This window comes from Heloderma suspectum, chromosome 13 (genome assembly GCF_057233095.1).
Source record: "Heloderma suspectum isolate Gila_16-S chromosome 13, 16-S_ref, whole genome shotgun sequence".
NCBI classification, from domain to species: domain Eukaryota; kingdom Metazoa; phylum Chordata; class Lepidosauria; order Squamata; family Helodermatidae; genus Heloderma; species Heloderma suspectum.
The window spans coordinates 26,074,561-26,096,794 of NC_139470.1; the positions used below are offsets into that span (position 1 = coordinate 26,074,561).

General features: G+C 46.9%; 2 protein-coding genes across 10 annotated transcripts in view; both read left to right on the forward strand.

The window, feature by feature from the left end:
- The window catches only part of ASCC2 (activating signal cointegrator 1 complex subunit 2), an 84,435-nt gene that overhangs the window by 9,191 nt on the left and 53,010 nt on the right, over window positions 1-22,234 (forward strand). For 4 of the 9 annotated variants that reach the window (XM_084819341.1, XM_084819347.1, XM_084819349.1 and 1 more), the window contains exon 1: window positions 19,148-19,237. The exons of 1 other annotated variant lie outside the window; for it this stretch is intronic. The gene's annotated coding sequence lies outside the window, so the exon portion shown is untranslated. Of the gene's footprint in view, window positions 1-14,134; window positions 14,156-19,147; window positions 19,245-20,195; window positions 20,291-22,234 lie in introns of those variants that run through there. 4 more of the 9 variants (XM_084819343.1, XM_084819348.1, XM_084819346.1 and 1 more) reach the window with 3 other exon arrangements.
- LOC146336219 (uncharacterized) lies at window positions 350-5,816 on the forward strand. The gene is made up of 4 exons (XM_084819363.1): window positions 350-606; window positions 1,258-1,319; window positions 2,133-2,262; window positions 5,673-5,816. The coding sequence occupies exons 1-4, from the start codon at window positions 439-441 to the stop codon at window positions 5,739-5,741; spliced, it is 429 nt and encodes a 142-aa protein (XP_084675489.1). The 5' UTR covers window positions 350-438; the 3' UTR covers window positions 5,742-5,816.

Consider the following 22,234-nt stretch of genomic DNA (forward strand, 5'->3'; position numbering starts at 1 on the left):
TAACTCTCTCAAAGGCAAAAATTTAAGGCAATAAAAGATAAAAGTCTTCCCCCAATAATTCACACTATTGCAAGTGGCTACCACAGAGAGGGCCTTTTCAGTGGTAGCACACAAACTCCCGCCCTATTTATTTACTAAGAGTATTTTAACCTGCCCTAAGATATCAGGGTGGCACACAAGAGAGATAACAACCCAATATATGCCACAATATAATACAATAAAACCATAAAACATTAGAATAGGCAACTTGAAAGCACCGCACAAAGGCCCTATTCACACGATCATGGGGGGAGGGTGGAACCATGCTGCGGGGAGGGGTAGGAAAACCACTGCACGCCCCCCCATGGCCATGGAACCATCCCCACTCTGTGGTTCCCTCATCATCCTCCCACCACTGCAGCTGAATATCCCAGCAGCCGCAGCGGTGGGAACAGGGTCATGCAGGCCACTCCAGCCATTGCTATGCAACTGCAAAGAAAGCATTTGGCAACATGGACTAGAGCATTGCCGGAACTTACAGGCACTCCAGGCAGGCGTCTCTATGGTCGCTGCGATTTATCCATGGAGCGGCCGAATTTATCCACGGGGAGCCCAACAGACAACACGGTAAGCTACCCTGGGACCCCTTACCTACTACGTAGAGGGTGGGTAACTTACCAATTGTGGGTGGGGAAAACACCCCCCACAAGACACGCTAACCCATCGTGGCTCACTCCCAAATGCAACCCACAGTAGGTTAGCATGTCGTCTGAATCCTGCCAAAGTCTGTCCTGTTCTCTCAGGCCTTTAATGGCTTTTAATGATGCCTGGTTTTTAGAACCAGTGTTATGTAGTGGTTAGAGTGTCTGACTATGATAAGCAAGTCCTGGCTTCAAATCCCCATTCATCATAAAGCTTACTGGGTGACCTTGGGTCAGTTGCTCTCAGCCTAATTTACCTCACAGGGTTGTTGTAAGTATAGAATGAGAGTGATGGAGAACCATCTACACCACCCTGAGCTCCTTAGAGCAGATTTCCCCAACCTGGTGCCCTCCAGATGTTTTGGACAAAAACTCAGTATTCCTGACCATTGGCCATGCTGTCTTGGGCTGATGGGAATTGAAGTCCAATTTATCTGGAGGGCACCAGGTTGAGAAAGACTGCCTTAGAAGAAGGACAGGATAAAAATGCAACACATAATTATGTGAATTGCTGGCTCTTTCTTTTTAGTGTTTTATCTGTTGTTTTGTTCTGCTGTTTTTGATTGTTTCTTTACAGTACAATCCTGGCACATTTATTCATCCGTATCCTCTATTGAGTTCAGCAGAGCTTACTTCCAAGTAAGTGTTCATAGGAACACATTGAAACTTATTTCTGAGAAAACACGCATAGGACTGCTCTGTTAGTGTTTTTCATGTTTTATTGCTCTCTCTCTCTCTCTCTCTCTCTCTCTCTCTCTCTCTCTCTCTCTCTATATATATATATATATATCATTGGTTACCAGTTGTTTTCCGGGCCAAATTCAAAGTGTTGGTTTTGACCTTTAAAACCCTATATGGTTCTGGCCCAGCCTTTCTTAAGGAGTGCCTCCAGCAACACCAGATAGGCCGCTTAACAAGATCAGCCTTGGATGGTCTTCTCTCTGTCCCATCAGCCAGGACAGCTAGACTGGTGGGGACGAGGGAGAGGGCCTTCTTTGTGGAACTCCCTCCCTAGGGAACTCTGCCATGCCCCCTCTTTAATGAGCTTCTGCCGCACATTAAAAATGTGGTTGTTCAGGCAGGCATTTGGGGTGGGTTAGGATATTTTTAGAAATATGATGTTTTTACTGTTGAATTTTATTGTTTTAAACTGTTCTATTATACACTCTGTACATCGCCCAGAGTGGCTGGGTGACCAGCCAGATGGGCGATTAATAAATTTAATAAAATAAATAAATAAATAAATATTACTGTAAGCCGCCTTGAGGCTGTTGCAAAAGGCAGGGCAAAAGTACCATATGCGCAATTCTATGCATGTTTAGACGGTGAAAAGGCCTACAACTTCCAGCATCCCCCAACCAGCATGCTGGGAGTTGGAGGCCTTTTCTCCGTCTAAACATGCATAGGATTGTGCCCTAAATAAATATAATAACACAATCTATTCTCTGACAGTTACCAGTCTCCAAAAGTAGTGCCTGAAATGATGCAAGCAACAGGAAGGAAAGAGCGGCTTATCCATCCTGTTTGCCCAAGATGCAATGATTGCAAAAGGAAGAGGTTTCTGAACGTGCAGGGCAACATAGTAAGAGAAGTAAAATGATCAGATGCTCCTCTGCTAGGTATCCCAACATGCAGAGCCAGCCCTACCAGAAGGCAGAGTGAAGCAACCACCTGTCAAGGGCTCCTTGGAGGCCTCTCTCAGTCTAATCCAGTAGCCAAGTCCAGACACAGACCAAGGGATTCTTTTCAAAGCTTTATTCCTCTTTTACAACTTAACGACTCTACTGTTAGCAACTAGATATGAGCAGCAGAGTACCTATGCCCTAAGTTGGAACAGTTGGTCCCCGTTTGAAGGAGAATCACTGGCAGACCCTGAACTTATGGGCTAGGGAGAGTCCCTCCCCTTTTCCCTTGGATCCTCTGGGCGCAACCGTTGTTTGCGCGCCAACCAGGCACTACGCCTCCTTTCCGCGCCCTCCATTTGGCACCACTCCCTGCGTCGACGTCGCGCATCCAGCAAGTCTGCTTCCCGTGCTCTGTCACTCCCGGGACTGCTATCTATGCTAGGAATGCTGGTGGGAGGAATCTCCGTCAGCTGTTGGCCCTGGGAAGGATGTGCGCGCTCTTCTTCCTCAGAATCAGAACTACTCTGGGATTCTATGGGCTCAGTGTCCACCCTGACACCACCAGATGCTGAGGGATGGGGAATGGCGGTGAGCTTTTGGAGGAAGAGGTGCATGGTGTGTCTCTCAGCCTGCAGTTGAACTTTCTGTGCCCATTAAGCTACCTTACTGCCCTCAGGTGCGACGAAGGATGCTATCCCATTGCCAACGATGAAATAAGGTTCAACTGCCAGTCCAGTCCAGTTAACTTCTGTATGTGGAGGGGAGGGGGACATCATCTCGTCCTTTGCCTCAGGCAGTAAAATGTCTTGGGCCAGGCCTGTCAAAATGTTTCTGAGGAGGGGTGGGGAGTGATGTGTGGTATAAAATGTCATCTGCCAGAGCACTGATGGTAACTGACAGACTCTGGTCGCTCTCATCAGGGAATGAAGTGGTAAGGAGATTTTCAAGTTTTACTGTTGTTTGCAACAGATTAGCATGGAGGAAGTCAGAGACCGTGCATTTCAAAACTTACCACAACACCGCTGGAAATACATCAAGCAAGTCCTTTGAAGGAACATGAAAGGAACAACAGCGCTATGATGAGTCACAGTGACAAAAGAAACAGAATGAGTTTGTTAAAACAAGAAGGATCTCAAATGAAAAGACCTATATTGGCCAAAATCTATTGTAAATTAGCTGTGGTTAAGACTGCAATCCTATGCCTGCTTGCCTAGATGCAGTAGGATGCTCTCAGAGCCTTTCTACATGAAGCATTTATTGTGCTCTTGTCAATCCCTACACACAGCTGTTCTTGAAATGACCATGTGACCCTCCAATTTTGCTTCTGTTTTCAAACAGCACTTTTGGCAAGTTTTTTTAGAGCAGGGAAAATGGGGTATTATTTCTGAAAGCAAAAGAAAACATGATTTCTTCTTGTATATTTGTGCTATTCCTCTATATCACAGTGCTACCTAGAGGTCATGTCGTTGAAAATCAGGAAAGGAGATGCTCCTAGTGTAGTGCTCAGACCTCAATTACGTGACAAAACTGAAAGTAGATGCAGCGGATTAACAGCCTCATGTACAAAAGCCCTCAGATAAGGGGGGAGTGTGTGTTGCAGGTATGATCCGCCATAGGTTGGGGTACAGTCCAGTTGTGACTCCTGACTTAGGGTCCTTCCGGACAGAGGGCTCCCAGTGCTAACCATAAGAAGGCATTGGGCAGCTATTCCATATTTTCTTCCGTAATGGATTTTCTGCAGCAAGAAAAAAGGAGCCGCTGGGGTAAGATCTCTTCCCCAGAATGCCCTCCCCAGAGAGACCCTAGCACCTACCGTAATAGGAACATAAGAAGCGTTGTGCTGGATCAGATGAATGGTCCATCTTGTCCAGCTTGCAGTTCACACAGTGGTCAACCAGCTGCCTGTGGGAAACCCCCAAGTAGGACATGAGAGCAAGAGCACCCTCCTACCCATGCTCCCCATCAACTGTAGACAGAGGCATATTGCCTCTGATACTAGAGGTAGCATATAGCCATCCGGTCCAGTAGCCAAATATTAATTTGGCACAAAATACCTTTTTATTTTCTCAGTCCTACAGCCTGTCAGCTGGCCTCCGACTGTAGGATATTGTGGACGGTCTGATCTGCCAGCAGAGAGCAGTTCTACCAGCATGGCAGCACTTATGACCCCCAAGGAGCCCCCAGTATGCCTGTGGACAGCTCTGCGAGCATAGAGACCTAATGTGGTGTAGTGACTAGAGTGTTGTACTGGGACTGGGGAGACCCCGGCTCAAGTCCCCACTCAGTCAAGAAGCTTCCTGGGTGACTTTGGACCAACCACATACGCTGGGCCTGACCTGCCTTACAGGGTTGTTGTAAGGATAAAATGGAGAGGAGGAGGATCATACATGCTGCCTTGGGCTCCTTGGAGGAAAAGATGGGATATGTCACAAATATGTAACATACGTAACAAATAAGCAGGTATATCACTGGTTGTAGAGCCTGAAAAAGGTATTCCGTGCGTGTGTGTGGGAGGGGCTTTAATCCACAGGATTCAAAACCTCTTTGCTTCCCCCAGTATGCCCAAACAAAGGGCCTACGCTAGCCCTGGAGACGGCATAATTCATTTTCCTTCCAGCGGTGTCAATGAGAGAGAAACAAAAAACCAAGCAAAAACATTAGTGGAGAGAATCCTTTTAAAAAAAACCTTGCCCTCCTCCTGCCCCAGCTGCAGCAAGCCAGAGGGTGTAGGAAGTAGAATTAGGTCTCCCATGGATTCTGCCCCGCAGGGCCAACGTCAAGGGTAGGCATGGTTGGCCACCTTGGAGGGCCCACACCCCGGCAGGGGCCCAGTGACATGAACATCCCAGGGTTGCCCCTCCTGTTCCCCACTGCAACCTGCTTCTCCTTCTGCCTTTCTCTCTCTCTCTCTGTCTGGCTCAGACAACAGTGGTGGTGAGAAAGAGGAGCAGGAGGTGTCACGGCCTGGTTGCTCACTGGCTCTCTGCTTGTCAAGCAAGCAAACGGTAACTTTGTGAGCCGCCCAGACAGCTTCAGCTATTGGGCGGTATAAAAATGACATAAATAAACGCGTAAATACATAAGTGGGAGCAATGAGGAGAAAGAGGAGGCGGAGCAAGAGCAGCTGGTGACAATGGCAGTGAGAAGGGAGGCTCACTGAGGGAGGGGAGCCATGGAGGGTCCCTTGCCCAAGGGCCCCCCAAACACCTGGAGCTGGCATTGCTGCCAGCCATTGAACAGTCTTTGTAATGGAGTGGAAGGACTGGAATGCCCTTTATGCCATCCGTTTTTTTGCAGCTTGTGAATGCGCTCTTTCCTACCCTAGATTTCAAATGTGTTTATAACTTTACTTATTCATGCTCTTCAGGTTCCCTGGCCTACTTGCGAGGAGAAAATAACAACCACGACCCAGCCACATAACAACCCGCAAGCGTAGCCTTCAGGCTGCAAACTCTCCTTTGTATCCACCTTGACAATAAAAAAAAGAACGCAAAGCAAGCCAACCCTTGCCTTTTTTGCATGCAAGGAGGAAGGTCATTTGGCTGCAGCCAAGGTTAGCACGCATTGAAGGAAAAGAACGTTGAACATCCTTCCAAATGTACAGGAAAGTAGGTCTTTATTTTAAACAGTGCAGTCGTCAGTTGGGAACTCATCTGACATTGAAACAATGCAGAAACTTTGGGAGGTTTTCTTTTTCCCCCCAGTTCACATGAGACATGCACAAATCAATGAAAAGCCAACTTCAAATTGTCCTTCTCTTGGGATTTTTCTGGCTCCTCGTCCTACATTCTTTGAAACGAAACTGCTCCTTTGTGCCCTTATCACTGGCCAAGCCAGGAAGGTTCTCTTAACGTTCAAACAGAGCCAAGGAGATTAGTGGCATATACCTGTCAAATCTCCGGACGATGTCCAGGCACTGATCCCAGGCACTGAGTAGATGATGCGCTGTGGGCAACTCAATGGCTCTATTCATTCGGTGCTCAAGAACTTCCCAGCCACAAATTAGTCTGGGAGATAGGCCTTGTTTTATATCACTCAGACTCAGTTTCCTAAAGTGCATTTGTTAAGAAGCAGTAGGATCTCACCCAAATCTCATTCATGCCCACATGTTGGGTGCTTGCTTCTGAGTGATTTCTTTTTCTTAAAATATTTATTATTATTGTTTTAGAACAAGTATATCATGCTTGCAATGTAAGCTATTTCTCAGACCCAAACTAGATGTGAAGTTATTCATGTTTTTAGCCTATGCATGGCTGGATTTTTAAAAGAGTAATTTGGTATGAGGGGAACTGGAATCAGGACTGTGGTATGGTGTGGCCCTAACCCTTTGAATCCTGCCATGGTCCCAATCAAAATAGAGTCCTCCCATGCCAGTTATTGGCAATAGATAGAAGAACGCTTCTGTCTGGCATGAATGGGAGCCTTTCTTCCAGTGCAAACAGCAAGCAGGGTCCCAATCTGGATTAGGACTGCAGTGGGGGGCAAAGGGTTTAAACACACCAACATCCCTACCAGCAGCGTCCTGTTCTGGATTTCCCCCCACCTGGTATTTACTTGTTTTAAAAATGCATTCACACAATTGCTGATTGCAAGAGCCAGTGTAGTGTAGTGGTTAGAGTGTTGGACTGGGGACTCGGGAGATCTGGGTTCTAGTCAGGGGCGGCCTTAGACTAGCTGCCAGGAACTAACACCCTAGGTGAACCATGCAATTGGTGCCCCCACCCCCAAATCCCAAGGGCAGATCTAGGCTGAGTTTTTTGGGGTAAACTGGGAAATCTTTTACCCCTATTTTTCATTTAATTCGGTACATTACAAGTATAATACGACATAATGACATCTTTATTTTATTTGGATTTTTTCCCTCGAATTAGGTGCCCCACTTAACTTGGTGCCCTAAATGACCACCTAGTTCACCTATATGGACAGGCCGACCCTGGTTCTAGTCCCCACTTGGTGATAAAGCCCCTTAGGGTGACTTTGGGCCAATCACTGACCCTCCACCTAACCCACCTTACAGGGTGGTTGTGAGAATAAAATGGGGAGGAGGGGGAGGACCATGTAAGCCACTTTGGGTTCCTTGCAAGAGGAAAAAAGGCAGGATATATATAGATGTAGAAGTAAATAAATGTCTAGTCTGGTCCTTGATGTTCCATTGGCTGCAATCCTAAATGCTCTCACTAGAGAAGATTCTGTTGAATTCCATGGGACCACATTCCCCAAGAGATACTGCTTATTTCATCCATGAACCCTATGATGCAATTGTTGGCCCTGGAAAAGGGTGGGGTGGGAGCTGCCAGCCCTTAAGCACCCCAGCAGTAGCTCACAAGGCTACATGTTTTAGAGATACCACAACTTTTGTAAGATGTCTAGATAGTCAATGAGCCTTGTGTGGCGCAGGGAAACTCTCCCCACAACCTGAGTTCGATCCCAGTGGGTCCCAGGTAGCCGGCTCAGGTCGACTCAGCCTTCCATCCTTCCGAGGTCAGTAAAATGAGTACCCAGCTTGCTGGGGGAAAGGTAGTCACGGCTGGGGAAGGCAATGGCAAACCACCCCGCTACAGTCTGCCATGAAAACGCCAGCAAATGCGGCGTCCCTCTATGGGTCAGCAATGACTCGGTGCTTGCACAGGAGGAACCTTTCCCTTTCCTAGATAGTCAAACCTTTTGTGTCTTATGTTGTAAGAATTTTGACATGGGCCCTTGGACTAACAGGGCAGCCACACACACCAGCCCAAAGGCTCACAGCTCAGGATCCTGACTCAATAGGATAAATGGCTCAGTGAGGGTTTAAGAAGGCTCAGTGTGTCCATATCAGCCTGTGGGGTGAGCTGACTGTATTCGGAAGAAAGGCAGCCTAGAATGCACCTTGATCCACAGAACCTAAGCTGCCTGGTTTGCAGAGAGTGGCACGGGAAGTAAGTTGCCCAAGATTATTGTAGGCCCTGATTTGAGATAGGCACATATTCTGCATGCATAACTAATCTTCACTGGGGGGCCAGATGACATCAGTGGGTGTGGCCAACTCGGAGGGGAAGGGGGAGCAAAGTTCAGGGGAATCCCTGTTATTTCTGATCTCAGATTGGGGACAACAGCTGGGGTTCCTCAGGGGGCAGGGCTTGGAGGCCAAGCTCCGCCCCCTTGAGGAACACAAGGCAGCCCATGGATTGGATTAGGAAGAAGGTGGGGTTCTGTACTTCTGCATTACAGCATGTCGGGATTTGGCATGGGTTTTTTTGGCTTGCTCTTTATAGGAACAAAAGAAACAGTGTCCAAGCCCTTCTGAGTCTTTGGATCGTCACCTTTGACCTGTATACTGATAATAGATTTCAGAAGAGGGCTTGTTTGGAATAGTATAAAATAATTTTTTAAAAAGCAATGCAAGGTCTCATGTTTCAGCTCCCAAACATTAGCTCCATTATTACAACCTTCATGATGTTTGTAATATTTGCATAATTTACTAGATAGACTTCAGATACGATAAATCTTGACACTGGCAACAGCAGCCCAGTCAGAAATGGACTGGACCTCATTTTGCACTTGTGCATGTGATGTTTGCCAAAGGAAATTAAACATGAATCATTCATGCTTTAAGAAAAATAATAATTTAGAAGATGTGACAGAGGAACTATTAAGATTGTAGCATTCTAAATAGTCTCCTGAGTTCCTTGAAGTAGAAAGCAAGTCAACAGAACCTTTCCTGAGTTTACTCTACCCACAGCAGTCTCCTTCCGGAGAGAAAAGGCTGGCATGTTAGTAAGTAAATATTGAATAATGGTGAATTACAAATGAGAATAATACACTCTGTCGCCCCTAACGTATTAACACATCACTCTCTCTAATAGAGAATTCAGGACTGGAGTCAGAAAGGGACCACTGAGAAACAAGAGTAAGTTATTGGCATACTTGGGGGAACATCAAGGTTTGCAGAAGTACCAAAACATCAAAGGGAGCTGTCAAGGTCCCCCTTATGACCTGGACCCCCTGAGCAACTCCTTAAGGATCTCTTGCCTCCTTATGAATCCCACCATCCTTTTACCTTCCCCCTTCCAGTAACATGGGGTTTAGGCTACAGGCGTGGGGTGACTGACACTCTAGGCACAGGGTTTAACCACAATAGGTTACTTGTGAATTAAAGCAAGCAAATCACAACTAACGGTATTTACACAACAGAGATGAGTGATACAAAAGGCACTGAGAGAAAATACACGTTGCAAAACACAAGTTCCTTTACCCTAGCTGTACTTAGATTTTTCCAGGCTGCTTCTTCCTGCTTCCCCTTCAGGCTCTGGTCTTCCTGACTCTGCTCTTACTGTCTCTCTCACTCTCTTTATATACCCTCCTCCCTCAAAACCGAAAGTACTGCTTCAAACCTGAAGAAATGAAACTTAACCGGGAAAATGAAACTACTCCTCTCAGGATACCCCCTCCCAACAAAAACTCCCAGCCTCTAAGCCTGACCTTTTTTCCTTTTGCTTCTGTAGGCCTCAAACCTTCGCAGGGGCAAAAAATAATGAGGATTGTGATGTATGGTGTGTAAAAACTGAGATTTGCTGTAGCCACTCATCTTCCTATGACTCAATGGTTGGGACATACATTTTTGTGCTCTTCCACTTCACCAAGTTCAGTTCTATGTGCATGAACCATCGGGACCTGCCCTGTTTGTTATCTGTTTAACAAAGCAACTGTTCAATGTTCCACAAGAGTCTGCAGGGAGATGTGCCATCGTGTGGTAGATGCACAAGGGAACCATATTAGAATACTACAAGGAGTGAACAAGCTCAATATCCAAGTAACATTGAGTGTCAGTTGGAAAGGAAAACGCAAAGCTGGGGGTGATGTAGTCGGAATGGAGTAGCTTAGAGGACAGCACTGCTGGCTGGCAAGAACCCTGAACTGGAGAACATACAGTTCCTACTACCACCACATGTTGTGTACTGGCCCTATAGTGCGTTATCCGTACATCAGCTCCTTCCCTTTATGGTAACAATTCTGAGAGAAAGGGCATCGATGCTTCTTCCACATCAGAATGTGGAAGAAGCATGATCATCTGCATAGTTTCATCACTCTGCATAGTGCAGCCTTCCCCACCTGGTGCTGTCCAGATGTGTTAGACATCATCTCCCACCAGCCCCAGCTACCATGGCCAATAGACAGGGATGATGGGAATTGTAATTCAAAACATCTGGAGGGCACCAGGTTGGGGGAGACTGGTATAGTGCTTTACACAGAGTGACGATATAGGTCTCTGCCCTGAGGAGCTTACTAGCTAACTTCAACAGTTGGAGGCTAGGAAACAGCCACAGCTGGGCCTACCCAAGACATTTTGCTGCCTGAGGCAAAGAACAAGGCAGCTCCCCCTTCCGTTCCATGTACAAAAGCCAACTGGATTGCATGTTGAATCTTTCTTCCATATTGGTGATGGAACAGCATCCTTGTCTGCTCCTGAGGGCATCAGGCTAGCTTAGGGAGTGCAGAGCTGGTTGTGTGGCATACAAGCTCTCTCCTCCAACACCTTGCTGCCATTTCCCTGTATCTGCTGCCTGAGGCAAGTGCCTCACTCTGACTAATGATAGGGTTGGCCCTGAGCCACAGGACTAGCCAACAGAGAGCATGAGTAGACGAGATAGCAGGATTTGGAGAATGTAGGAACATCGAGGCTAGGAACTCACTGGAGGCAGAAACAATAGTAGGGACAGAAAGTGTTTTGTTGTTCAGTCGTTCAGTCGTGTCCAACACTTTATGACCCCATGGACCATAGCACGCCAGGCCTTCCTGTCCTGCGCTCTCTCCCGGAGTGTGCTGAAGTTCATATTCATTGCATCGGTGATGCTATCTAGCCATCTCATCCTCTGTCGTCCCCTTCTCCTTTTGCCTTCAGTCTTTCCCAGCATCAGGGTCTTTTCCAGGGAGTTTTCTCTTCGCATTAGGTGGCCAAAATATTTGAGCTTCAGCTTCAGTATCTGTCCTTCCAATGAGCACTCACGGTTGATTGCCTTTAGGATGGACTGATTTGACCTCCTTGCAGTCCAGGGGACTCATAAGAGTCTTCTCCAGCATCACAGCTCGAAAGCATAAATTCTTTGGCGCTCAGCCTTCCTTATAGTCCAGCTCTCACAGCCATACATTACTACTGGGAAAACCATAGCTTTGATTAGACGGACCTTTGTTGGCAAGGTGATGTCTCTGTTTCTTACTATGCTGTCTAGGTTTGCCATAGCTTTCCTCCCAAGGAGCAAGCGTCTTTTAATTTAATGGCTACAGTCACCGTCTGCAGTAATCTTGGAGCCAAGAAAATAAAATCTGTCACTGATTCCATTTCTTCCCCTTCCATATGCCAGGAAGTGATGGGGCCAGATGCCATGATCTTCGTTTTTTTAATGTTGAGTTTCAAACCAGCTTTTGCACTCTCCTCTTTCACCCTCAACAAAAGCCTCTTTAGATCCTCTTTGCTTTCTGCCATTAGGGTGGTATCGTCTGCATATCGGAGGTTGTTGATAATTCTCCCGGCAATCTTAATTCCGACCTGTGATTCATCCAACCCGGCATTTCTCATGATGTACTCTGCATATAAGTTAAATAAGCAGGGTGACAATATGCAGCCTTGTCGTACTCCTTTCCCAATTTTGAACCAATCGGTTGTTCCATGTCTGGTTCTGACTGTTGCTTCTTGACCCTCGTACAGGTTTCTCAGGAGACAGGTAAGGTGGTCTGGTACTCCCATCACTTTAAGAATTTGCCACAGTTTGTTGTGATCCACACAAAGGCTTTAGCGTAGTCAATGAAGCAGAAATAGACGTTTTTCTGGAATTCTCTTGCTTTCTCCATGATGCAGCGAATGTTGGCGATTTGATCTCTAGTTCCTCTGCCTCTTTGAAACCCAGCTTGTATTTCCGGTAGTTCTCGGTTCGCATACTGCTGAAGCCTAGCTTGTAGGATTTTGAGCATCACTTTGCTGGCATGTGAAATGAGCGCAATTGTGCAGTAGTTTGAACACTCTTTGGTGTTGCCCTTCTTTGGGATTGGAATGTAAACTGACCTTTCCCAGTCTTGTGGCCACTGTTGAGTGTTCCAGATTTGTTGGCATATTGAGTGCAGCACTTTAACAGCATCATCTTTTAGGATTTTAAATAGCTCAGCTGGAATACTGTCATCTCCGCTAGCTTTGTTGTTACTAATGCTTCCTAAGGCCCACTTGACTTCACTCTCGAGCATGTTCGGCTCAAGTTCAGTGACCGCAGTATCATGGCTATCAGGGACATTCAGATCTTTCCTGTATAGTTCTTCTGTGTATTCTTTCCACCTCTTCTTAATCTCATCTGCTTCTGTTAGGTCCCTGCCTTCTTTGTCCTTCATCATGCCCATCTTTGCACAAAACGTTGCCTTGATACCTTCGATGTTCTTGAAAAGATCTCTAGTCTTTCCCATTCTGTTGTTTTCCTCGATTTCTTTGCATTGTTCATTTAAGAAGGCCTTCTTGTCTCTCCTTGCTATTCTCTGGAACTCTGCATTCAGTTGAGTATATCTTCCCCTTTTTCCCTTGCTTTTCGCTTCCCTTCTTTCCTCAGCTACTTGTAAAGCCTCATCAGACAGCCACTTTGCTTTCTTGCATTTCTGCTTCTTTGGGATGGATTGAGTTGCTGCCTCCTGAACACTGTTACGGACCTCCGTCCATAGTTCCTCAGGCACTCTGTCTATCAGGTCTAATCCCTGAAATCTATTCCTCACCTCCACTGTATATTCATAAGGGATATGATTTAGGTCATACCTGAATGGTTTAGTGGTTTTCCCTACGTTCTTCAATTTAAGCTGAAATTTTGCAAGAAGCAGCTCATGATCTGAGCCACAGTCAGCTCCAGGTCTTGTTTTTACTGACTGTATAGAGCTTCTCCATCTTTGACTGCAAAGGACATAATCCATCTGATTTCGATATTGACCATCTGGTGATGTCCATGTGTAGAGTTGTCTCTTGTGCTGTTGGAAAAGAGTGTTTGCTATGATCAGCGTGTTCTCTTGGCAAAACTCTATTAGCTTTTGTCCTGCTTCATTTTGTACACCAAGGCCATGCCTGTCTGTTATTCTGGTGATTTCTTGACTTCCTACTTTAGCATTCCAATCCCCTATGATGAAGAGGACATCTTTTTTTGGTGTTAGTTCTAGAAGGTGTTGTAGGTCTTCATAGAACCGATCAACCTCAGCTTCTTCGGCATCAGTGGTTGGGGCATAGACTTGAATTACTGTGATGTTGAATGGTTTGCCTTGGATTCGTACTGAGATCATTCTATCATTTTTAAGATTGTACCCCAGTACTGCTTTTCCCACCCTTTTGTTGACTATGAGTGCTACTCCATTTCTTCCAAGGGATTCTTGCCCACAGTAGTAAATATGATGGTCACCTGAATTAAATTCGCCCATGCCTGTCCATTTTAGTTCGCTGATTCCCAAGATGTCGATGTTCAATCTTGCCATCTCATGTTTGACCACCTCCAGCTTACCTTGATTCATTGATCTGACATTCCAGGTTCCTAAACAAAATTGTTCTTTACAGCATCGGATTTTCTTTTCACCACCAGACACATCCACAGCTGAGTGTCCTTTTGGCTTTGGCCCAGCTGCTTCACCCTTTCTGGCGCTACTTGGAAATTCCCTCTGCTCTTCCCCAGTAGTATATTGGACACCTTCCGACCTGAGGGGCTCATCTTCCGGCGTCATATCTTTTAGCCTTGTGATACATTCCATGGGGTTTTCTTGGCAAGAATATTGGAGTGGTGCAGAGATATTGGAGAAAGCGCAAAAGCCTAACAGAATAGACCATTCCTGTGCAGCCTTATCTGCCCTTGATTCTCTCGAAAGGTAAGTAAATCAAACATTTCTACCCACTTTTTTATTTTGAGACTTTAATAAGCATCTCCTTCCCTTCCAAATCTAAATAGCGAATGGCCTGCTTCAAGTTTTCTGACATGGAAACTTTGCATTTTGGGAAACCCTGCGTTTTATCTGTTTTCCCATTGTCACATCTAGTTACTAAAGGAGACATTGCTCTGGGATTATTGTGTAATTAGACTGAGTTAACTGACAAACACAGTTTGTCACGGCATCACAGTATCTTGCATCATAGTATCTTGCAGCGTCAAGCGTGTATTGTCCAGTAATCTACTGAAACAATGGGAGAGATGCCTGTAATATGTGGAAAGATTTCCTTGTGCAGATTTCTGGCTCTTATGTTGTATTTAGTTCCTTTTATCTGATTCTTTGAGAATCCATTTAGTTCCTGTCTTTTTCTAAGACAGAGTGTGAGTATTTCTGGTGCATTTCATGATAAGATGAACACTGGTGACGCAACTTTCAGAAACAGGTACTTTGCCATTATTATTATTATTATTATTATCATCATCATCATCATCATTTAAACTGCTCATAATATTTGGGGCATGAATGCTTTTGTATGAGTCACACCTAGGTCTAGGGTTATTTATTTTTATTTATATAGACATTTATATCCCACCCTTCTAGTACCCATGGCACCACTCAGAGTTTATCACAACGATATGAAATCACAATACAATAAAACCCAATGGACTTAGTAAAAAGTACAATAAGAATACAAACACAATAGAAATACAGAGTTGCATGCAAATGTAAGACCAAGCTAAAACCTGGCCAGAATTCCTCTCTCCCACTCCCTCCACCTCCTTAACAATGACCTGATCATGTTAACATAGGCTTGCATGCAACATCAGGTTTGCATGCAACATTAACCCATGGATTGATGCCCTACCCAGGGTTTGTCTGGCAGATGATCAAACAAACCATGGTTTGTTTTCTCAGACTCTGGGTGGTTTGTTTCCCCCTTCTTTTGTCCACTCCCTCCCTGTATCCTAGCTGTTACGACACTGCAGTACTGGCATGTAAAGAGGTTGGGTTTATTGACTGCTTTTGCCCATTGCCTTTGTAGCCTGGCAAAACAATCTATGATTCTGGGTGTGCATGTAATGACAACTCATGGTTTAAAGAACCCATAGTTCATAACGAAACAACAAACCATAGGTTCTCTTTATGGGTTTTTTGTGGTAAACAACCCATAGTTCTGTGTTTGCATGCAACAACAGCCCCATGATTCAACAAACCATGGTTAATTAAACCGTGGTTTGTCATTACATGTGAACGAAGTCATAGTCTCTCAAGGTGCAATGATGATACAAATGTATGATTAAGCTAAAATATGCTGGTATATTTGCCCCCATCCCTTTTGCCCCACTCAACGCTGGAATATGGTCCCTGAGACCATCTCCAAAATGGAATTCAGGGTTGGGCTGAAAGGTGTTCTGTAAGGCTGTTGTCAGGTAAAGTGGTCGTATACTTTTTCTAAACGCAGATGGGAGACTGAGACCAAGAAAGAGCAGCTTACCTAAAGCCACCCAATGAGTTCATGGTGGAGGCAAGATCTGAAGTGGATACTTCCTGGTTCCCAGCCCCTACTACAGTACACATGATCATTTTGTGTTTGGACATATATTCAGGCCAGGAGGTGACTTTCTGAATCACTTGTCTTAATTAAACTGCCAGTAATCCAGTTATCTTCCTTCCTTGTTGTTTCTGAAGGTTACTACAGATGTAATGATTTCCTAAAGGATCAGGGCCAGTTGTACTATGTAGTAAGGTGAAGCATCCCATTTCTTTCAGAGGTATAGTTGGGGTGCATCAGGGCAGGGCCTTTTAGGTATGGTACCCAGAATGTGAAATTCCTTCCCTAAAGAGGCCCAGTTGGCCTTTAGATAAAAGGTAAACACTTAAAATAAAAATAAAAATTCACCAGGGAGCTGTGTTGGTCCATTCAAAAAATGTAATCAAGTAGTGAGCAAGCTTTCAAGTTGCTTGGAACTCGTGTGTGACAGTTTAGTTGGACCTAATAAAAAGTATCACATTACGGCATTTGATATGAGGAGGCAAAATGGGATTTGATAGCTGCTGTTCTTCATTTCTAATTAGGATGACTGTATTGCTTTTAGAATATTTTAATGATGCTTATTTGGGATAATTTTTAATTGTGCATCTTTATTATGTTAATGTTACAGGCTTGAGTATCTTGATAGAGATTTCCAAGGCCTGTTGATTTAATTTATGTGAAAGAAGGCTTCATAGCAATGTTGGAATCATGAAATCTGGGAGGAGTACGGTGGGTTAGTTATGATGAGGCATACTTTCCACAGGGGTTGTGTGCATGTGAAGGGCTGTGTGGGTCATGTGTTGAGTGAAGAAGCAAGTCCTTCCTCACACAGCATATAGTTAAACTGTGGAATTTGCTACCACAAGATGCAGTGATGGCTATCAGCGTGGATGGCTTTAAAAGGAAATTAGACAAACTCATGGAGGAGAAGACTATCAATGGCTACTAGTCCTGATGGCTATATGCTACCTCCAATATCAGAGGCAGGTAGTATGCCTGTGTGCACCAGTTTCTGGGGAACTTGGGCAGGAGGGTCCACTCCTGTCCTAGTTGTGGGTTTCCCATAGGCAGCTGGTTGGCCACTGTGTGAACAGAATGCTGGGCTAGATGGACCTTGGTCTTATCCAGCACGGCTCTTATGTTCTTACGTTATGTGCCCCATGCCCTTTTCCATTTGTGTCATGTCTGTTAGACTGTAGCAATGCAATCTTAGACATATTAATGGAGGATAAGTCTATCAATGGTGGGCCGCGGTGGCTTAGTGGTTAAGACGCTGAACTGCAGACTGGAAGGTCGGCAGGACAGCAGTTCGAGACCCGAGTGCCGCGTGACGGAGTGAGCTCCCGCCTTCAGTCCCAGCTCCTGCCAACCTAGCAGTTCGAAAGCAAGAAATTGCAAGTAGATAGGTACCGCTTCGGTGGGAAAGGTAACAGCGTTTCGTGCACCTCGGTGTTCAGTCATGCCGGCCACATGACCACGGAAGCGTCTTCGGACAGTGCTGGCTCTTCGGCTTAGAAATGGAGATGAGCAGCACACCCTAGAGTCGGACACGACTGGTTGGGGACACCTTTACCTTTAAGTCTATCAATGGCTACTAGTCCTGATGGCTATATGCTGTCTCCGGTATCAAAGACAGTATGATTCTTAATACCAGTTGCTGGGGAACCTGGGTGGGAGGTTGCTGTTGTGGGCTTCCCAGAGGTACTGGTTGGTCACTGTGAATAAAATGCTGGATTAGATGGACCCTTGGTCTGATCCAGCGTGCCTCATCCTATGTTAGGTGGGCAAACAAGACCTCTCCCCACCCCCCATGCCATACCAAGCTACATCTACTAAAATGGCCTCCTCTATACAACTATTAAAGATGCCAGAGCTCTGTCCTCTTTTGCATCTGGCCACCTTAAGAAGGGTGGCTGACAGGGAGGCAAAATAATATGTGACGTGATCATGTTTTTTTGACAGGCTATTTATTGGTTTTTATTTCCCCAGGCTATTAACATCTGAGGAAGTTTTCTTTAAATCTCCCCCACCCCAATTGTTTTATTGCTTTCATCTTGTTTTCCAACACAATTTTATGCATGTGTACTCAGAAGTAAGCCCCTTTGAGTTCAATGAGACTTACTCTGAGGTCATGGGTTGTATCCAGTTTTAGTCCTACTTAGAGTAGATCTACTGAAAAGAATGGGACTTAAGTTAGATTAATCTTGGATGCAACCGTATCTGCAACCTTATGTCCACTTACCTGGGAGTAAGCCCTCTTGAACTCAATAGGGCTGGTTTCTGAGTAGGTACGTAGTGCTAATGCACATTAGCGCAAGTGGAACTAAATACTCGTACATCCTTAAATATATCAGATTCTGTCAATGAGTGAATGATGGAATGAACGATGCCTGACCACCCGTGAAACACAGACAGAATGGATTTAATAAAATCTGTGCTTCCTACACACAGACACATACATGTGTGTGTGTACATACCTGAATGATCATCTCCCATATATACCTGCCCAGACCCTAAGATTGCCCTCAGTGGTCCTTCTCCGGGAGCCCCCGCCAAAGGAAGTGAGTTGGGTGGCTGCTGAGAAGAGGGCCTTTTCTGCTGTGGCACCCCGGATATGGCTTCCCAGAGAGGCTCATCTGGCACTTACTTTGTGTTCTTTTCTGCCCCAGCGGGGAGACCTTTGTACTTCCCCAAGCATTTTAGTTTTTCAGCCTGTTTTAAATCCGGCACGACGTTTTAAATCTTTGCACTGCCACTAGGTTCTAATTGGTGACTTTTTTTTTTTTCTTTTTTGGTGCATACCGTCATTTATATTGTGTTTTCTCTTCTTGTATTTTATGGTTGTCACGTTGTGAGCCGCCCGGAGAACTTTGCCTAACGGGCGGTACAGAGAGAGGCCCATAAATCGGGGACCGCGCTGTGACTGTATTTTCATGACCCCGCCATCGCCGACCACCCTGTACAGCGCAGCTCAAACACGCAGGAAGGCAGCCCGAATCATTGGGCAGGCGGCGCCAACGTTTACGTCCTACTTCAGAGTAGACCCAACGCGATGGATGGGGCTTGAGCCAGCCAGTCCCGGCTCCCGGCTTACGGATGGATCCGCGGAGGGCGCGATCCCGCCGCGTGTGTGGGCGCAGAAAAAAAAAAAAAAAAGGCCCTGCGGCTCCCAGCAGCCCCCAGGCTGCTGCGTTGGCTGGGGGATGCTGGGAGCGGCAGGGCTTCCCTGCGCCGACGCGTGCGCTGGATCGCGCCTTCAGCAGCGCCAGCGGGGAAGAGCACCGGGCCGGTGCCCGGCTGAGGCGATTCTCCCTCGACGCGCCGGGTCGGCCCTCCCCAAGCCGGAAGTGCTTCCTCGACACCGGAAGTGCTAGGCCGCCGGGGAGGCTTGTGGGAGTGGGGGGGGGGCGTCTCGTTCGAGCCCCGTCGGAAAGAACCGAGAGCTCCCGGGGAAGCTGGAGAGAGGCCGGGCGGCTCGGGCGGCTCGGGCGGCGGGTCAGTGGATGACTTGGGGGCGCTCTGAGGGGAGGGGAAAGGGGATGAGGATGGAGCGGGAGGGTACCCGGATGTGGGGTGGTTGGGGGGGGAAGCGAGGTAGGGCGCTGTGACGTCACGTGGGTGAGGGGGCAGTGACGTCGTGGCTCCGGCGGGGGTTGGGCGGCCGGGGGGAGCCGCCCCCAACCTGGTGGCCGCCGCCCCCAACCTGGTGGCCGGCAGACGCCCAACTCCCATCGCCCCTAGACTGCAGTATGGAACGATGGGAGTTGTGGTCCCGACACCTCTGGATCGCAGTGTCGGGCTGCAGCTCCCGCAGGCTTCAGTCAGCGTGGGCTATGCTGGCTGGGGATTCTGGGAGCTGCTGTAGGCCAAGACCTCTGGAGGGCACTCGGTTGGAGACGCCTGGGTTAGAGTGTCAGGATAGGGCCTGGGGAGGCCCGGGTTCAAATCCCCATTCGGCCGGGGGCCTCAGGGGCAGTTTCTGGCAGCCTAGCCTACCTCACAGGGTTGCTGTGAATTCTCAGGGGGGAGTGGGACCATTTACATTGCCTTCTGCCGCTGGGAAGAAAGGTGGGGTATAAATGTAAGAAGTGGATCAATTGCATATTAAAATTGGGGTGGGGTGGGGGAGGGCGGCCAACTGGTCACAGCTTCCCCAACGAGCAAAGGGCTGGATGCGCCCGACCAATCTCGTTTGATCTCGGAAGCTAAGCAGGGTCATCCCTGGTTAGTACTTGGATGGGAGACCGCCTGGGAATCAGGCTTCCTACACTGAGCAGGGGGTTGGACTTGATGGTCTTGTAGGCCCCTTCCGACCTATGATTCTGTGAACCTGGCTCCCTACAGATGTGTTGGACTACGACAATGGTGGCCATGCTGGTTGATGTTGTTCAGTGCATCTGTAAGGCACCAGGTTGGGGAAGGCTCCCTCCATTCTCTTTCTTACAGCGTTCCCAGCCAGATATGTCTTGCAAGGCCACAAGCAGAGCATGGACATGTGAGCACTCCTCCGTTGTACGTCCCCAGAGTCTGGTACTCAAGAGGTAGATCATCTCCTACACATAGAGGCTCCATTCCTAACTGTCGTGGCTAATAAGAATGTAAACATTGCTGGATCTGGGCAAGGGTCCCCCTAGTCCAGCGTCCTGCCTACCATAGTGGTCAGTCAGATGCCTCTTGAAAGCTCACGAACAGGATACAAAGGCCATAACTCTGTCCTGTCATTGCTTCTCAGAGGCTGGTGTTCAGAGGTACACTGCTTCTGAACATGGAAGTTCTATCTAACTTTCCTAGCAAAGACCCCATTGATAGTCCTGCCCTCTTCCATGAATGTGCCTACATGCAATGCTATATGCCTACTTAAAAGTAAGCCCCATTGAGTTAAATGGGGCTAACTTCCAAGGAAGTGGGTAAAGCAGGGATGGGGAAACTGTGGCCTTCCAGATGTTGTTAGGCTACAACTCCTATCATCCCTGGCCATTGGCCATGCAGGCTGGGCCTGGTGGAATCCATCAACATGTGGAGCACCACAGCTTTCCCACCCCAGTGTCTGGGATTGCAGTCTAATTCTTTCTTTGATTGACTGACTTATTTTAGAGCATTGATATATCGCTTCCCATTTTAAAAATCTCGAAGCGGTTCACAACATATTACAAAACAATACATCATTTGAAGCAGAACAGCATTTAGATAAGATAATGGTTGGGAAAAGCCAGGGCAAACATGTAAGGTTTTACTAAACATTGTCAAAAGCACATGATCAGCAGTGCCTGATGTATCGCAGGGGAGAGCTCATTCCAGAAGGAGGGAGCCACCACAAAGAAGGCTTTTTGCCGTGTTGCTGCCAGATGGGACTTTTGCATGGTTTGGCACAGACAGCAAGGCCTCCCCTTGTGGCCTAACGTGTCTTTCCAAAATCATCTAAGGGTCCAATCCTATGCATGGAAAAAAGTCCTACAATGCCTAGTATTCCCCAGCCAATCTTGCTGCCTGGGAAATGCTAGGAGTTGTGGGACATCTTTCTGTCTAAATATGCATAGGATTACACCCTAAGGCTAGTAACTACTGAGAGAGCTTTGGCTATTGGGCAGTATAGAAATGTAATAATAAAAAAAAAAAATACTGATAACCTTATCTTCCATGAACTGGCCAATTTCCCTTTAAAGCCATATAAATTAGTGGCCATGTCCACAACTTGTGGCAGTGAAATCCTGGAGGGAGCAAATCTATGGCCCATAGATAGAGCCTGGGGGGGCCATAGGATAGTTTGGATTCCTGGCTCTGAGGTTGGAGACACTGCTCTGACCTTAGAGCCAGGAATCTGAGCTCCCTGCCCCTTCCCCCCTCTCCCTTGTAGCCAGCACAGAGAGAACTGTGTCAGCTGCCTCTCTGAGGTCGCAGAGGCAACCTCCAGAGGGAAAGAGGGCGTGCCGGTGGATGGGGAGGGGAGAGGAGGGGACTGGGGAGGCTGGCTTATGCCGTCTCCAGGCCCCCCCAGCTTCCTTCCATCCTGCTCCCTCCGCAGAGCCCCAGCTAGATGGGCGAAAAAGCCCATCGAGCCAAAATGCAGAGTGGGAAGAGAGTGGAGGCAAATATTGCCTCCGTCACTCCTCCACACTGCATTGGATGGCTGTAAGCCTCTGAGTTCAGTGGCTTATGGCCATCCCAATAGGACTCTGCCCTAAGTTAATTAAGCAGCATGTGGGAAAAGTGCTTTGTTCTCAGTCTACACTGCTGGTCAATTTCAGTGGCTGACCCTGAGTTTGTTTGTTTCTTTTTATATATGTTAAAAAAACTGTAACTCACATTTCTAATATAATTCCAAGGTGGCATACGTAGACTCAAAGCCAAGCAAAAGCGACATCACCATTTCAAAACTACAAAATCAGAGAGCATGAAACATCAAGTTCTAGGATAATGGAGACAGAAATGGGAAATTTTCCACCCCACATCGCAGCTGGGCGTGGGCCTTGGCAGATGCCTAACAA

What these genes read in the sequence shown, in the direction of transcription:
- LOC146336219 (XM_084819363.1), top strand. Translation starts at nt 439, where the DNA reads ATGCAGGCCACTCCAGCCATTGCTATGCAACTGCAAAGAAAGCATTTG. An exon ending in GGAGCCCAACAGACAACACG is followed by an intron (nt 607 to 1,257) that starts GTAAGCTACCCT and finishes GTTTCTTTACAG; the next exon opens with TACAATCCTGGCACATTTAT. An exon ending in TCAGCAGAGCTTACTTCCAA is followed by an intron (nt 1,320 to 2,132) that starts GTAAGTGTTCAT and finishes ATTCTCTGACAG; the next exon opens with TTACCAGTCTCCAAAAGTAG.